Raw genomic sequence first — 17,208 nt, 5'->3', positions numbered from 1 at the left:
TGCCGAGAAACAGCGGGAAGCGCAGAACAGCCCCCCCCGTCCCCCTTAACTCCTCCCCGTCCCTCCTCCAGCTCCTACCAACTCTCCCTCACCTAAGTAACCCTTTCCCTACCAGGACGGTCATGTCGGCCTCCCTTAATCCCTGCGGGCTGCGTCCAGCCTCTTCTATAAGTCTTATCCATGGACAAACTCAAGATGTGATAAAATGCTAAAGGTGGTTGATAAGTGCCACCAGTATTCCATATTTGAAGGTAAGGCTATGTTCACATCACTGTTCCTTTCCGCTGAGGGGTTCCATCTGAGGTTTCCATCTGGTTAACCTCTCAATGGAAAGGCAAACTGAAACCTTAGCTTCTTTTTCCCTCACCATTGAACTCAATGGAGACGGAAACCTAGCTAATGGTTTCTGTTTGTCACCGCTGTGACAGGGTTCCGTCATTTTGACTGAATCAACGCAGTCGACTGGGGTAGGGGGAATAGCGAGGTGGGTGTATCGCTGTCAATAGGATGGGGTGTGTGGGGCGCTATCTACAGGAAGGGTGGCACTATCTACAGGGGGCTGTGTGAGCGCTATCTACATGTGGTGGCACTATCTACAGGGGTATCCAAAAGAAATCGATCAGCAGCACATCACAGTCCCAGAGAGCATTCACAGGGAGCATTTAAGCAGGAGAAAATATTTTCAATCGGTACAGGCAGTGTCGAGTCGTAGCCAATCCAACTCCAAAGCAGACACAAGAAGGTAGAAAAACCGCAACACACACGTTATCCAGGTATCAAAAAAGAGGTGTCTTTATTTCACAAAAAAAGCCACGTTTCGACCCCAGTGAGGGTCAGTGGGCTTGAAAAAGACCCTCACTGCGGTCGAAACGTCGCTTTTTATGGTGAAATAAAGACACCTCTTTTTTGATACCTGGATAACGTGTTTGCTGTGGTTTTTCTGCCCTCTACTATCTACAGGGGTGTGTGTGGGTGCTGTCTACAGGTGGGGTGGCACTTTCTACAGGGGGGTGTGTGTGTGGCACTTTCTACAGGGGATTCCGGTTACAGGAGGAGCCCATGACCTCACTGTCCATATATGGACAGTGAGGTCAGGAGCTACCTCTAGGAGCGGAATTCCCGGCTAGAGCATCGCGAACACTCTGGACGGGGATTCCAATCCTGAAGGAGTGAGTGGCAGAGCAGGGAGCTGATAGTTTCCTGCTCTGCCATAATATTCAATTGAATAAAATTGAATAAGGCAATTGCCGGAACTGTCCCTGTAAATTCGGGACAGTCCCGGCTAATTCGGGACTGTTGGGCAACTATGATAGAGCTGTGTTGCAGTTAGCTACACAGTGGGTGGCTGGGAGATTCACTGTGCAAGGAAAAACAGTGAAGGGATTCAATCTAAGGATAGGTGGAGGTCCCGCCGGTCCTAGGGATATGCCATCACTTTGTGTGTGACAGGAATAACAGCTATAGAGAATGTTCAGGGTGTCTGTCTCTGAGAAAGACACCTTGAACATTCTCTGGATTTATGCCTTAAAATTTTTATATTAGGAGTACTAGCTCAACTCAAGATGTACATTAAAAAAAAAAAAAAAAAAAGGAGAAGCTTGTTACTTTCTCCCTAACTGATGTCACCATGAGACATTTTCCAGCATTCCTTGTTCTTTAGCTCATTAAAAAAAAACAAAAAAAAAAAAAAATTATAACCGAATTGACTATTGATTAGAATGTATTTGTGTCATTTCTTTTGCCACGGTTATTACAAAAGCGATTTTGCACAACCACTGCATTTTTTGCTGTGATTTTGTGACAATAGCAGGCAAAAAGATGCCACAAAACCTGCTCATGTGAATACACCCTTACACATAACCGGATTGACAAATACATTTGATCACTCTACAGCCAGAGTCAATGTACACTCTACAGTTTGTGTTTACTCTCCAGGCATAGATTTAAACACTACCTATTATTTTGATTTAATAAATGAATCCCCCAGATTATCCTGTTTGATTTGGCACTACAATGTACTTGGGGCAAAGCTCCCTTTCTTTACCACAGAGCACTGATTCCATAGCTCCTTCTCTATGCTGTGATTTGATAACTATTTTGATTATACTGACATATAGCTACCACTAGGTGGAGCAAACAAACTATGTATTTACACAGGCTCATTGAACTGAATTCTGTATAGCAGTTGCCAAAGTTTATACAGTTATCAAATCACAGCATAAAGAGGCATTTAGGGTTTGTTCACATGGCTTATTTTCAGGCGTATTTCGTACTGTAAAACATTCGGATTATGCTCCAAAATAAATTTGAAATACGCCTGCAAACAGCTCCCTATTAATTTCAGTGGGAAATACACTGTGTAATTCACATGAGGCGTATATTTGCGCTGCTTTGTCGCGGCATGTTCACACGGCTTATTTTCAGGCGCATTTCACGCTCCGAGATACACTTGAAATTAGGGATGTCACGATACCAGAATTTGTATTTCAATACAGATAGGAAGAAATTGAGACAGCACTCCAAAATATTCAAAAATAGAGATCCTTTTATTCCACGTGTGTGCAACGTTTCAGCTCAGTGCGAGCCTTTCTCATCCACTGAGCTGAAACGTTGCACACACGTGGAATAAAAGGATCTCTATTTTTGAATATTTTGGAGTGCTGTCTCAATTTCTTCCTATCTTGACTGAGGGGTCACTCTTGGACTGTGGCCTGGGAGACGTGCACCCGTTCGAGAGAATTAAAGCCGTCCTGTGCTGCTGATTTGTTTCTATGTATTTCAATACAGATACTTCGTGTAGTATTGCGATTTCGATACCAAAGCGATACTTTGCCAACAGTAATAAAAAAAAAAAGTTCTTCCATTTTCTGATGTGAGGCGCGTGGTATGATGCTGAATTTAACCTCCATGTGCCTTACATTAATCGTAATTAACCCCATCATGTTTCTCAATCACAATGGGTTAATGTGTGATGCACATAATGGCGTTAATTACTATTAATGTGAGGCACATGGAGGTTAAATTCATCACACCTCGTGCCTCATATTAATAAGTGAAAGAAGTTTTGTTTTTTGTTTTTTTACAGTGTACACATCATAAATGATGCAAAAAATTGTTCTGCAGTTTATTACGGCCGCGCCAATACCGAATATGTGTATATTTTATGTATTGAGACTTATTTTAATGTTTATTTAAAAAAAAAGCGTATGTGTATTTTTTAAAATTTAATATTACTTTATGTTTTTACTTTATTTTTAAACTTTAATGTACTGGCATATATCAGATATACATGTACATTACCCTGTGTATGGATAGTACAGCGGCAGTTATTAGGACACTCCCAAGTATGCCCGAACAGGAAATATGGTAAGACAGCCCTGGGGTCCTTCAATGGACCCTAGGCTGTCTGCCTATATATGGTGTGGCCCTCAATCGCGTCACAGGAATTCCCTGTGACGCGATAGAGGGGCACCCCCCCCCTTCTCATTTTCTCCTGAATGCTGCAGTCAGCTTTGATCGCAGCATTCAGGGGAATAGCGGCGGAGATGAGAGGTTTCTCTGATCTCCGCCGTTATAGAGCGGGGCTCCGGTTGTGTAATACAGCCATTGCCCCGATCCTGACATAAGTGCGCGCACGGTCAGCATGAGATGCGGCCGGCGCTGCACTAATGAGCACTGAGGACAGAACATGGGGGTGTTTTGCAGTGCGCCCGCCATGTTCTGTCTTCAGTGCCGTCGCTCATTAGTGCATCGCCGGCCACATCACATCATGCTGACAGCGCGCACTTATCAGGACTCAGGAGCGGGGCAGTGGCTGTATTACACAGCCGCAGCCCCGCTCTCATATATTCATGTGTTACTATACAGACGAGGCTGGACGGCAGTGCGGAGGGCTTAAGGGAAAGCCTCCATGACTGCCATAGGAGGAAGAGGGATCCAATAAGAAAGGAGATGGTTAGTGGAGGGAAAGGAGGAGACGTAGAGGGGAGGGGACATGGGGGAGGTATCTGTTCCTCCCGCTGTTTTCGGCATTGAGCCGGAAGCAGCGGGAGGAACAACAGGTAGAGAACTTAGCTGTGCACTTACCTCTCACTGCCCGTAGTAGGATGTCTTCCCCGGCCGCGTTGCTCGAGCAGCTGCAGCTGCAGCTGTGTTCAACGATCCGGGCTGCTGGAAGAGACAGTTGCAGCGCTAGCCCGGATCCCTCAGGCAGGCCCGTCAGGCTCTGTGTCGGCAGTCGGCACAGAGGCGCTCCCTTCCCCCGCCCTCCTCACAGGCGTTAGCGATATTGCAGCGGGGGGAGAGATGATCCCTGCGGCCCCTGCTCCGATAAAGCAGAGGGCGTCGTCGGGAGCGGTGGCTCAGGCCCGGTCACCCCGCCGCTCCCGGCGGTCCCGTCCACCAGAGCGTCTGAGCCCAGACATGGCCCCGCGGGCCCGGCGTCGCAGGGGGAGCCCTTCTAAGGACGCTGCAGGCCAGGTTGCTGGGACGGGCGCCTCCTCCCAGGGCCTGCGTCCTGGCAGGAATCCCCAGCCGCGATGGGGCTCGGCGGTTAACAGGGAGTCGCAGGTCGGGCTCCCTATCACACCCCCGCCTTCAGCCGCAGTATGCCGGGTGCAGTCCACGGCCGCCCTGCATGGTGATGTGCCGGCCAGGGGGCAGGCTTCCTCGAGATCATCGGTGAGGACGCCAAGATCAACGACGATGTCGAGGCAACAGGTCCGGTCGGAGGTTTGGGTCCCTACGGTCGGGCGACAGGTGGCCGGCCCCTCGGTCAGCATATCGGGGTCCCCATGTCGGAGATGTCGGTGTGAGTACCAGTCGGCAGCGAGGGAGGATCTAGAAGATGGAGAGCTGGATGAGGCGCAGCGCGGACAGGATTTTCCGGCTGGCGGGAATACAGCGCCTGGGCAGCCTGGTGAGTGTGTAACTCCTACGTTACGGTATCCAGCAATTTTCATGTCGGGTTTTGAGGGTGGGGCAGCGAGCGCGGAGGTTGCGGCTGTCGATAGTGGCGTTATCGGGCGCGATGGCTTATCGGATTTGGTGGGTTGTTTGCGCGAGTTAGTCGGGCGCTTAGATAGGGCAGCGGCTCCTGTAGTTCCGGCGGTGTCCCCGGCGGTGGTATGGGAATGTGCTCGTGATGTACTGCCGCGGTCCGTGGGTGGTAATGTTTCGGGGGTGTCAAAAGAAGCAGTAGCAGTGTCAGTTCAAACTGAGGCGCAGAAGAATGGGGATAGAATTAGGCTGGATGATCGTGCTCGGGGCGAGGTTTATGTCTGTTTTGAGGGTCCGTTAGGGGCTCACCTGAAACAGGAGGTTAGGGACCGGATTTGGAAGGATGAGTACGTGGAAATTTTTTCTCTTCTGCCGCTTGCAAAGTTCAACTTGGATAAAGGCAAGCGGGATGAGAATAAAAAAAAGAAGAAGAACGCAGGCGGTATAGGCTTATTCCGCAGACGTTCGTTAATTGGTCGCAAGCTTTTGCTATTTTGGCAAGCGTGATCGGGGAAAAGGCGCCGGAAAATTGCTCGGTGTTGTTCTGTTATTTCGATGCCATCGGGGAGGCCTATAGGGCGTACGGGGGGCAGGCGTGGTTGCGGTATAATGAGCAATTTCGCCAGCGAAAAGCGGTACGGCCGGCGATTCGGTGGGATCAAAAAGATATTGCGCTGTGGTTGCGGGTTACGGCCCCGGTGAAGCAGTCCTTTCCCGGGAGCGTTGGCCAAGGAGGTCAGTCGGGTCAGTCCGGACAAGGTTCCGGTTCAAAACTTGGGTTCTGCTGGCAGTTCAATGATGGCCAGTGTAAGTTCGGGGCCTCATGCAAATTTAAACATGTCTGTTCAGAGTGTAACGGCTCCTCTCATGGGGCTGCAAAATGTATGCGGAAAGGGAAGCGGTCAGGTCCTCAGTCCTCCTCCGTTGGCCAAGGGGCGGTCGCCGGTGATGGTGGAAAGAATGGCACCGTATCTAATTGAATATCCGGATAGGGTTGCAGCCAAGTTAATTTTTGAGGGGTTTTCGTTTGGTTTTGTTATTCCCCCTCCTCCGTATGAGGTTTCGGTTACACGGCGTAACCTTAAGTCGGCTTATTTGCACTCGGCGGTTGTTTCGGAAAAACTTTTGAAAGAAGTTTTGTTGGGGCGCATGGCCGGTCCTTTTGTCGAGCCGCCTATTGTAAATCTAGTTGTATCCCCCTTGGGAATTATGCCGAAGCGGGAGCCCCATAAATTCCGTTTGATTCACCCCTTGTCTTTCCCAGGAGATCGTCGGTAAATGATGGGATAGATCACGATTTATGCTCGGTGGTTTACACGTCATTTGATAAAGCGGTGGCGTTGGTGCGTGGGGCGGGACCCGGGGCGTTGTTGGCGAAGACAGACATTGAGGCGGCTTTTCGTTTGCTGCCGGTACATCCGGAGAGCCAACGGCTGTTGGGCTGCTTCTGGAACGGGGGGTTTTATGTCGATAGGTGTCTTCCAATGGGGTGTTCTCTTTCGTGCGCATACTTTGAGGCTTTTAGTAGCTTCGTGGAATGGGTGACGAAGGGTGTAGCTGGGGTGGACTCATTGATACATTATCTGGATGACTTTTTGTGTGTCGGCCCTAGCGGTTCCCTTGTTTGTGGTAACCTATTGTATTGCTTGCAGAAGGTTGTGTCGGATTTTGGAATTCCTTTGGCGCCGGGTAAAACTGAGGGCTCAGTCTCTACCATCTGTTTTTTAGGGATCGCAATTGATTTGGTCGCTATGGAGTGCAGGCTGCCTGAGGATAAATTACTACCCTTGCGGCATGAAGTGAGGCGGGCCTGCCGACTGAAGAAGATCACTTTGCGCGAACTCCAGTCGCTGCTGGGGAAGTTGAATTTTGCCTGTAGGATTATGCCAATGGGTAGAATTTTTAGTAGGCGATTGGCGGCAGCGATGGCGGGTATCAGGGCATCCCATCATTTTGTGAGGCTTGGGCTGGAACACAGGGAAGATCTGCAGGTATGGGATGAGTTCCTTGGGCAATATAATTGTAAATCGTTGTGGATGTCCCCAGTGCAAGAAATTAGCGAGTTGGAGTTGTTTACTGACGCGGCGGGGTCCGGTGGTTTTGGCGCGTATGTGGGGGGTCAATGGTGTGCGGGGAACTGGCCGGACAGCTGGGTGGTCAGTGGGCTTACGCGGAATCTGGCCCTGCTCGAGCTGTTTCCCATCGTGGTTGCGGCGACCATTTGGGGGGACAGGCTCAGGGATAAAAAGGTTCGTTTGGACTGCGATAACATGGGGGTGGTGTTAGCGATTAACAACTTATCAGCATCGTCTCCACCTGTGGTTCAGTTGTTGCGTCACCTAGTGTTGGTGTGCTTGTCGCTAAACGCGTGGGTAGTGGCGGTGCATTGCCAGGGGTGTCCAACTGTATTGCTGATGCTCTTTCTCGCTCGCAGTGGGATCGCTTTCGTCAATTGGCCGCGTCTGGCGCCACTTTCCGCACCTGCCTCCATCCGTGCTGAAGCCACAGTCACCGTCCGGACTATTTCAGGTACCTAAGCATTACTGTCTGCTATCTTGCTTTCACATAGACTGTGACCTGGTCAGCTGCCTCCCCGCTACGGCGGAGCGGCCTAGTGGGTCCACAAACCCAGTGTCCGTGACAAGGATGCTATACAACTTGCATCCGGGCCACCATGCAAGTGCATGATAAACATCATGCTGATCCATCACTACAAGGATAGATCACTGAAACAATATCAAGGATTTTGTCATAGTGGTAAAATATTATTGGGGTAAGAGCGTTATTTTATAACCATTAGCCGTGGTATGCAATGGCTACATCAACCCTATTATATTACTAGAGTTACTTCTTGCCACTCCATACCACCCTGGCATAAATGTAATATCAAGTTGCTCGAGTGACGGTGTGCTTTACACCACTCTAGCCGGCGATTGGCATTGCACATGGTGATCTTATGCTTTTGTTCAGCCGCTTGACCATGAAAATCCATTTCATCAATGTAAGATACTTCTGCAGACGTAAATTCTAGAGACAATTTGGAACCGGGTAATGGGTGCTGCAATAGAGCATAAGCAAATTTTATGTGGCACTTGCTTCTCTGTGAGTTTTTGTGGTCTGCCGCATTGTGGCCAAGCTGATGTTACTCCTAGAAGTTTCCACTTCCCAATATTAGCATTTACAGTTGGCTGGGGCAGATAAAAATATCACAGACTGAATTGTGTCAAAGCTGGCATCCTATCTTCAGTACGACTAATACTACTACCCAGGGGAGTCGCTAGCAACGGGCCTTCGGGGCCGAAGCCGGGATCTTTGGCTCGGTGCCCCGGCGACCGCCGCATTCGGGTCGCATCTGTCGCAATTGCGACTGTGTCGCAGCGGTTGTAACTGCAACCGACCCGCGGCCGCCCGCACCGCATCTACTAAAGTAACTGGGGTCTATATAATAAAATTCACGGGCCCCTGCTACTATAGTAAACGACACATACTTAACCATCTTCCTTTCCGAGCACAGTGGAAGTCCTGACGTCTTCTCCCGTCATGACGTCACGACGCTGTGTGCGGCGGATGACGTCACGACGCTAGATGGTGTCGGGACATTTGCTGCACCCGGAGCAGAGGAGGGTAAGTGTAACGTTACGTTATGCTGTGGTCCTGTATCTAAGCCTACCTTGTGGTAGGCTTAGATAGGGGTTCTAGCAGACAGTATCACACATGGACCGTGTATCTATTCCTACCAAATGTTAGGCTTAGATACAGGGCCCCAGCAGACAGTAATCTTATACTGTATAAGATTACGGTCTGCTGGGGCCCTGTATCTAAACCTACTATGTGGTAAGCTTAGATACAGGGCCCATCAGACAGGATCAGACATGGGCCATGTATCTAAGAATACCTTGTGGTAGGCTTAGATACAGGGTCTAACAGACCGTGTCACACATGGACCCTGTATCTAAGCCTACCACATGGTATTCTTAGATACACGGCCCATGTCTGATCCTGTCTGATGGGCCCTGTATCTAAGCTTACCACATAGTAGGCTTAGATACAGGGCCCCAGCAGACCGTAATCTTATACAGTATAAGATTATTGTCTGCTGGGGCCCTGTATCTAAGCCTACCGTTTGGTAGACTTAGATACATGGTCTAACAGACAGTATCACACATGGGCCCTGTATCTAAGCCTAACACATGTGTTACTAATGGGGTTTTTTGTGTTTTTTTACAGGTTCGGTCGTTGAACTACGTCAGATTCGAGGACACTTCGATTAAGTCTTTTTTTTCCATTTTCAATGAAATGGTTAATGAGGGTTTTAATTTAAATAAAATATTTTATCTATGTCTTTGTATTTTCTTTTAAAATTTATTACTATCGCCTTAGTAATGGCCGCTGGCTGATTGACAGCATCCATTACTAAGGCGGGGCTTAGTGTTAGCCGGTGCATAGGCTAACACTAACCCCCATAACTACCCTGGTACCCACCACCACCAGGGAAACTGGGAAGAGCCGGGTACGATCCAGTAACCATCTGTAGCGATAGTCGGACACTGGGGCGGCCGCAGGATGGTATTATTAGGCTGGGAAAGGCCAAAAACAGTGGCCCTTCCCACCCTGGTAATGCTAGACTGCTGTGTTGTATCTGGCTGGTTATGAAAATTGTGGGTGACCCCACGTCATTTAAAAAAAAATATATACAAAAAATTGGAAAAAACGACATGGCCCCCTTCCCATATTTCATAACAAGCCAGATACAACATAGCAGCAGCAAACTAGCATTACCAAGGTGGGAAGGGCCACTGTTTTTGGCCTTTCCCATCCTAATAACACCAGCATGCAGCCGCCCCATTTCCCTACCATCCTTACAGATGATCGGGTACTGGATTGTACCCAGCTCTTTCCGGGGTTAGTGTTAGCATCTGCACTGGCTAACATTAAGCCCCGCCTTAGTAATGGATGCTGTCAATCAGCCAGGGGCCATTACTAAGGCAGTAGTAATAAAGTTTTAAAAAATACAAGGACATAAAAAAATATTTTATTGAAATAAAAAAAAAAACACACAACCCTCATTATCCATTTTATTGAGGTTGTGATCCTATTAGTCCTCGAATCCGACGTAGTCCAACAACCGAACCTGTAAAAAAAACACAAACACACCAAAAAATTTGTAACACATAAAAAAGCAAAACAATTCTTATACTTACCTGTCCTGGGTCTAGCGCTGGAGCCGCAATGTCAGCGAGCTGGGCCCTATATCTAAGCCTATCATGTGTGATACCGTCTGCCGAGCCACTGTATCTAATCCTATCCATAGCTAGAGGGTCAGAGTGTACAGATATGCTTTCTTATATATATATATATATATATATATATATATATACACACACACACACACACACACACACACACACACACACACATACATATTGGAACGGCCACGGTCGCAGACCCCTTTCATCCTGCCGGCGTCTTCCTCCCCGAAGATGCCAGCACATGCGGCTGTCCTGTCCTGAAGTGACCACTAGGGTGCGCGCACGAGCTCATTCCTGGCAATAAAGGGTCAGCGTGCACACATGCTAAGAATTAACTAATTACTCTCAGATCACCCTGGACTATATAAAGGGCATTGGATGCTATGGGCATAAAAGGAGAGAAACTCATGGTGTGGCCCCCATGTGCCCCTGACCTCAACCCTATTGAGAACCTTTGGAGCAGCCTCAAGCAAAATATCTATGAGGGTGGGAGGCAGTTCACATCAAAACAGAAGCTCTGGGAGGTTATTCTGACATCCTGCAAAGATATTCAAAGGTATTCAAGCAGAAACTGTCCAAATACTCACAAATTCAATGGATGCAAGAATTGTGAAGGTGATATCAAAGAAGGGGTCCTATGTTAACATGTAACTTGGCCTGCTAAGTTTTTTTTTTATTTCTGTAAATATGACCTCCTGATGCTGCAAATTCAACAAATTACCATTTTACTTCTCTTTACAACCTTTAAAATGTTTTGATCTGTGTATAATAATTTGAAACAGTGCCTTTTGAGTTTTTTACTTCTAAAAAAAAATCTGTTATTAGGAGATTTACATTATACTCCAATGGTTGATGGCTTGAAGATTAGGGTATGTGCACACGATAACGACCATTACGTCTGAAATTACGGAGCTGTTTTCAGGGGAAAACAGCTCCTGCATTTCAGACGTAATTGCTCATGCTTGCGTTTTGCGAGGCGTCAATTACGGGCGTAATTTGGAGCTGTTCTTCATTGGATTCAATGAAAAACGGCTCAAATTACGCCCCAAGAAGTGTCCTGCACTTCTTTGCCGAGGCAGTAATTTTACGCGTCTTTTGACAGCGACGCGTAAAATTAAAGGTCGTCGGCACAGTATGTCGGCAAACCCATTGAAAGCAATGGGCAGATGTTTGCCGACGTATTGAAGCCGTATTTTCAGGCGTAATTCGAGGCGTAAAACGGCTCGTTTACGCCTGAAAATAGGTTGTGTGAACCCAGCCTAATACTGACTGTCATTTGCATCGACTATTTAGGAAAATCAGCGAAAAATAACATTTGCATAATAATTTGGAACGCGGTGTACAGAGCAGCTGTATCTTGCACTGAGACCTGAATCAGTCAGGTCAGCGGCCCTGACGCTCAGTAAAAGCGGGTCCTGCGTGTCCTGCTATCGATCACATCGAAGTTCATAACATAGTTGAACATATCTGCTGTTTTCATTGCACTTAACGATATAGTTTTGGTATTGTTTCATACATAAACTAGACATTTAGGGTCATATTTACAGGCATTTTTTACACCAGTCTTAGGCCCTGTTCACATCTGCATTTGCGTTTCCATTGTTCTTCTCCGTCAGAGGAGCAGAACAATGAAAATGCCGGAATCGCAGGCTCCGTTGAACAACGCTGACAAACGGTGCCTGACAAAGCCCATTGACTTTAATAAGTTTCGTTGGGTTTCCATCGGAGAGTCTGTGCGTTTACCGGAACCAATAGCGCAGCATGTTGCGCTATCGTTTCCAGTATTTTTGGTGGAATCTGCGATGGAGGCCCCTAACAGAGGCCCCAACGCAGATGTGAAAATGCCCTTAGCTATCTGCTCCGCTGGAGTAAGATGCAACAGATTTATTAAGAGGCATCCACCCCCTTCATCAGACAGGAAATAAAAAATAAGTATACGCACCGCTTCACTTCTCTCATCTGTGTCCCCTCAGGCTCACTCAGCATGCGGCGGCTCATACAAGGTCCTCATGCAGAGCAGCGTCAGAACCTTATATGCTATGCTGCACTTCACATTATCTGTGCAGCGTCACATACAACGTACTGACGCTGCCCAGCTTCAGGACCTTGTATGAGCCGCAAAATGCTGAGGGAGCCTGAGGGGACCCGGATGGGAAAAGAAGAGTGGTGAGATGAGCATATATTTTTTTAAAATAAAATTTTCCAAATGTGAGGGTAGTCTGAGGTTTTTACCTTGCTACAAACCAGAGTGAAAACTATGCCACCTGTGAGCAGTTTTCTGATGTAAAATATAATAAATTTGTCAGGCTACTGTGACCCCTCACTCTTTTTCAAAGCCATGAATGCCCCTTTCCACAAAAGTGTGGAAGGCATCGTAAAAAGGCGAAAGTCAATCCCCTCTTTAATGTAGTCATGAGGGATATTATGAAAATAATGTGTTCCATTGTCTTAAAACTGACCAAAGACCTGTAGGTTCTGGAACTCCCATTCTTTTAGTGAAGAGTGATGACGCATTTACTGCCTTCCTAGAAACAAAGTGAGGAATGGGACCTCCTCCATCTCAACATCAATGGGGGTGTCAGCTACAGGACTTTGTTTAATGGGATTATTATGGCTTGTCTGACTCAGATCTAGTCTTTAGTATTAAGTGTTACTTCCCTTTAGCTTGCATTTGGATGTAATAAGAAGAGTTAGCTTACATTACATGATACTCTGATGTCGTTAATATCACTCACCGAAGAGCCTGGGTCCAGACAGTCGGTGTTAACCAGCATAGGTGCAGCACCAGCCTGTAGACAACAGAGACAGGACGTTGGACACATGATAAATACAAAGCAATACAGAGGTGATGACAATGACATAAGTGTGTAAGGTTATCCCTGATACTGAAAGACAGGCTATAGGAAAATATGGCTGGAGAATAAACGTAGGGATACACAGCGACTTTAATTTTCATGTGAGTTGTATGATAGTCGTGGTCCCCATAAGAAATAACAGAATTTTCATTTTGGCTGTGATCTTTAGGATATGTTCACACGTACAGTAAACACTTCAGAGTTTCCAACCAGATTTTCTGGGCGGAAATACCGCAGTGTATTATGGTATTGTCAAAGTGGATGAGATTTGTTAAACATACTCTGCGGAAAAAATCAGCAGAAAAGAAGAGCGGAAATTAAACTACGGTGCAGATTCACAATCTGCAGTATATCAATTTCTCTTGAGAAAATGCTGTGGAATTTCCGTACAGAAAAACCTGCAGAAAAGCCTGCAGTTTTTACGCTACCTGTGACCATACCCATATGCAACTTGAAGCCACTGTGGCCTTAGCCCAGGTTCACACAATGCAATTTAGAGCTACCAAACTGCACTGTTTTAACCTGATTGTACATTGTAAAGTAGAAGTTCTTTATTTTTTCACAAAAAATACAAGTTATATGAAAAAAGAATTAAACAGTAATTTCTTTACTAGTAACTTTATTCCCATACTTCAAAAGAATTTCCAAATAAAGTCCAATAAGTCACCAATTAGACCTTATTCATTTGGTTACTCCGTTTGCCCAAAACAGCACAACGGGGCATGGACTGCACAATAGGTCACACACTCATGGCATATCCTAGTGAGTATTTATGCTGTTGTGGTCTACATGTAACGAGTTAATCGATATCAGTCCAAAAACAATGACTATAAAAGCCAATTGCCGTAAAAGTCAGAATCACTTCTAGGGCCCCCTGCACACGCGACAGATTTCATACTTGCTGCAGAAACAACCCCATTCCGGCGAATGAAATGGTTTCTCAGTCTCAGAAGTTTCTGCAACAAAATCTGCCGGGTGTAAATTCACCCTAATAAAGGTTATTCCCTTCCAGGACCAATCCTTACAATGAAGGGTTTACAATACTGGTTTCGGTGGATCCCCCCAGTGTTAGCGATATACCATCACCTTTTGTGATAGGAATAAGCCTTTACAGTTTGTTTTTAAAGGGATTCTTCCACAGTCACAGGATAGGGGATACATGTGTGATTGAAGGTCCGGTCGCTGGGACCCGGTCCCCTGCTCTCCTCTTCGCTGGGGGTCCCAGCTGTCGGACCCCCAGCAATCACACATGCCCTGGCTGCATAAGCCACAGAGCTGTTGACTGGCAGTGGTAGGAATAGGTTAATATAAATGTCCCTTCTCCCCTGAGCTGGCTAGGTATTGGTCCCAAGTTTAGTTAGGGGCATATACATAGAAGCTAATATAACGTTGCTGTGGGAGTGTCTCGGTCTCTTAGGACACCTTCACAGCAACAATTGCAGACGTTCTGAGCTTTGCAAATTTCTTATATCATGGCTGACAAAGCTCTTTTAGCCCTGCTGAAGGATAAACTTCAGAGGGAAGGTAAAGCATGGCTTACACCATTACTCTCTGGCTCTGTAGAATTAGGAAGCTGAGGTAAGTGCACAAGCCCTCCCTGCTTCTTTGCCTGTGCTGCGTGGCCACCCCCGCCTGCTTGAGTCCCCCCCCCCCCTCCGGGGCTAGGCGCCGTTCTAAGCCTCCTATCTGCTCTCTAGTCAGAGCACGGACACTTGCCCGCTTGCGGTCATCGCTTGTAAGAAGGCCGACCGCTACAAATGTCCACCGCACGCCGTTTCGGCCTTTACAAGTTGCATGTGCGGCGGATGTTAGCCACTCGTCCTATCCCAGCTGCTGCTGGGACAGGCTGTCGTTGGGTTTGGACAACCCAGCGCGACAGCCATGCCTCCTCCCAAGCCAGCAGGGAGATTTGCTAGGTGGTTTGGGAGAGGCAATAATGTTAAAGACACAGGCACAGTGCCTGTTGCTGCTGCGGATGCAGTTATTTTAAGTGTTCAACCCTTCGTTACCCCCTCTAGATCGCAGTTAATTGAAAATTCTGATAGTGCTGAGGAGTTTTTTTAATCGGGTTTTATTCTGGGAACGCCTCAGCAGGAATCGTTGATTCCTGGCAAGATTGGTTTACCCACATCATGCCATTTTATAATGGACAGGGAGATTGCTTCAGGATCGCAGGTGCGTAGGCCAGATTTGAACGTACATGCACTGGATGATGACAGACGCAGTCACCATAGTAGGCGCTCTGAATCCATAGATCACAGGTGCAGTCGCAGGGACTCCTATAGTTCATGTGTGATAAGGCGATCCAGAAGCTCCCGTAAAGGGAATTCGGTCTCACGCCATTCCTCATCTTCTGGGAGTAGCGATTATAGTCGCCATAGCAGGAGGCGTCACGACAGTAGGAGACGAAGGCGGACATCAGGATCCAGTCGACGCGCAGATAAGGACATTACAGCAGTCCCTCCTCTGGCGGTCCAAGACACATGTCCGCAGCCTTCTCTACTGGCAGCTGTCCCTCAATCCATAGTCCTTCCGACTGGTGAGTTACCTTGTGCCCAGGCTTGGGTAAATCCATCCGTTGATAATGAGTTATTGGATGTTTTAAAAGCTGTTTTAGCTAAAATGGATACTTCTGTAGTATCTCCTTCCCCAGGTGTGGTAACTCCATGGCCGGAGTCAGTTTCAAACTCCGCTGGAATGTTCCGTTATTCTTTCTGCGGAGTAGCACTGCTGTGGACGCATATATCGTCGGAGATTAGGAGTAAGATTGAAAAAACTGAATTTGTTGATATATGGTCCTTGGTGTTGGTCGATCATTTGATGGTCGATAAAGAGACGGTTTGAGAAGGGTGAAGATAAACCGAAAGTCACAGAAACTTTCGGGATCTGGCTTCAAGCCTTTTCTGTGACGTTGAATATTTTATGTCAACATAAACCGGAAGTCTCTCACGAGTTATTTATGTATGTTGATACAATTTATTCAGCTCATAAATTGCGTGGTGGGGGTACGATTAAGAGTTTAGACGCAGATTAGCATTAAAATCGGAAGTTGGGTGGGCCACTAAGGCCACTGATGTTTGGATACAATTAATGTTGTTGCAAAAACAACAACCTTCTTTTCATGCCAGTGGGTCCGCGGTGGAAAATAGACGTCCCGGGGTGTGTTGACTCTTTAACGAAGGCCACTGCAAATTTTTTGCCTTGTGCAAATTTAAGCATGAATGCTCAATTTGTGGGGGGGGAGGGTCACACTCGGCACTTCGCTGTTTCAGAAAGGGTAAGCTGCCACATAAAGCAGCGACTTCAAATAAACCCGAGGACGTAGTAAGGATGCTCCCGTGGCTAGACAGGTACCCCAGGAGACAGACATGCTAGTTAAAGGTTTTTCATTGAGATAGATGTGGTATGAAAAAAAACCCAATCTGCAGTTCTTTTTTCAGATAATTTGCGTTCAGTGAAGGATCAAACTGTTTTCGTTAGCGAAAAGTTGCTTAAAGAAGTTGAGATGGGTAGAATGGCAGGGCCGTTTGCCGAACCGCCATTGCCTAATCTCAGAGTTTCCCCTTTAGGAATGGTTCCAATGATGGAGGCTGGTAAGTGTCGCCTCATACACCATTTATCGTATCCGCCAGGTGAGTTGGTTAACGATGGGATCCTTCGGGAGGATGTGGTTGTTTCCTATACATCTTTTGACAGAGGTCAAAGTGGTCGTTTCAACGGGCCCCGATGCCTCGTTGGCCAAATCGGATATTGAATCCGCTTTCTACTTGCTCCCGGTGCATCTTAATTGTTTTCATTTGTTAGGTTGCCATTTTGAGGGTCAATATTTTGTAGATATGTGCTTACCGAAGGGGTGTTCTATCTCTTGCTGTTTCGAAATGTTCAGCTGTTTTCTGAAATGGGTCATCAGGTTTGAGATGGGCACTCTATCGATAATTCACTATTTAGATGACTTTCTTTTTGTTGGCCCTGCTGATTCTCCTCTTTTGTATTCCTTTAGATATTTTACACAATACTTTGGTATTCCCTTGTCTGTGGAGAAGACGGAGGGCCCAGTACATAGTATTTCTTTTTTGGGGATTTTGATACAGAACGCATGATATTGC

The 17,208-nt window shown here is 47.0% G+C and overlaps 1 protein-coding gene across 4 annotated transcripts in view; it reads right to left on the bottom strand.

Annotated features, from left to right (window-relative positions):
* The window catches only part of DLG3 (discs large MAGUK scaffold protein 3), a 434,105-nt gene that overhangs the window by 211,868 nt on the left and 205,029 nt on the right, over positions 1-17,208 (bottom strand). For all 4 annotated transcript variants that reach the window (XM_075835672.1, XM_075835673.1, XM_075835674.1 and 1 more), the window contains one exon: positions 12,983-13,036. In XM_075835672.1, coding sequence (XP_075691787.1) covers positions 12,983-13,036 — 54 coding nt within the window. The remainder of the gene's footprint in view (positions 1-12,982; positions 13,037-17,208) is intronic.

This window comes from Rhinoderma darwinii, chromosome 8, assembly GCF_050947455.1.
Source record: "Rhinoderma darwinii isolate aRhiDar2 chromosome 8, aRhiDar2.hap1, whole genome shotgun sequence".
Classification (NCBI taxonomy): Eukaryota; Metazoa; Chordata; class Amphibia; order Anura; family Rhinodermatidae; genus Rhinoderma; species Rhinoderma darwinii.
This window is presented reverse-complemented; position numbering and strand designations above follow the sequence as displayed.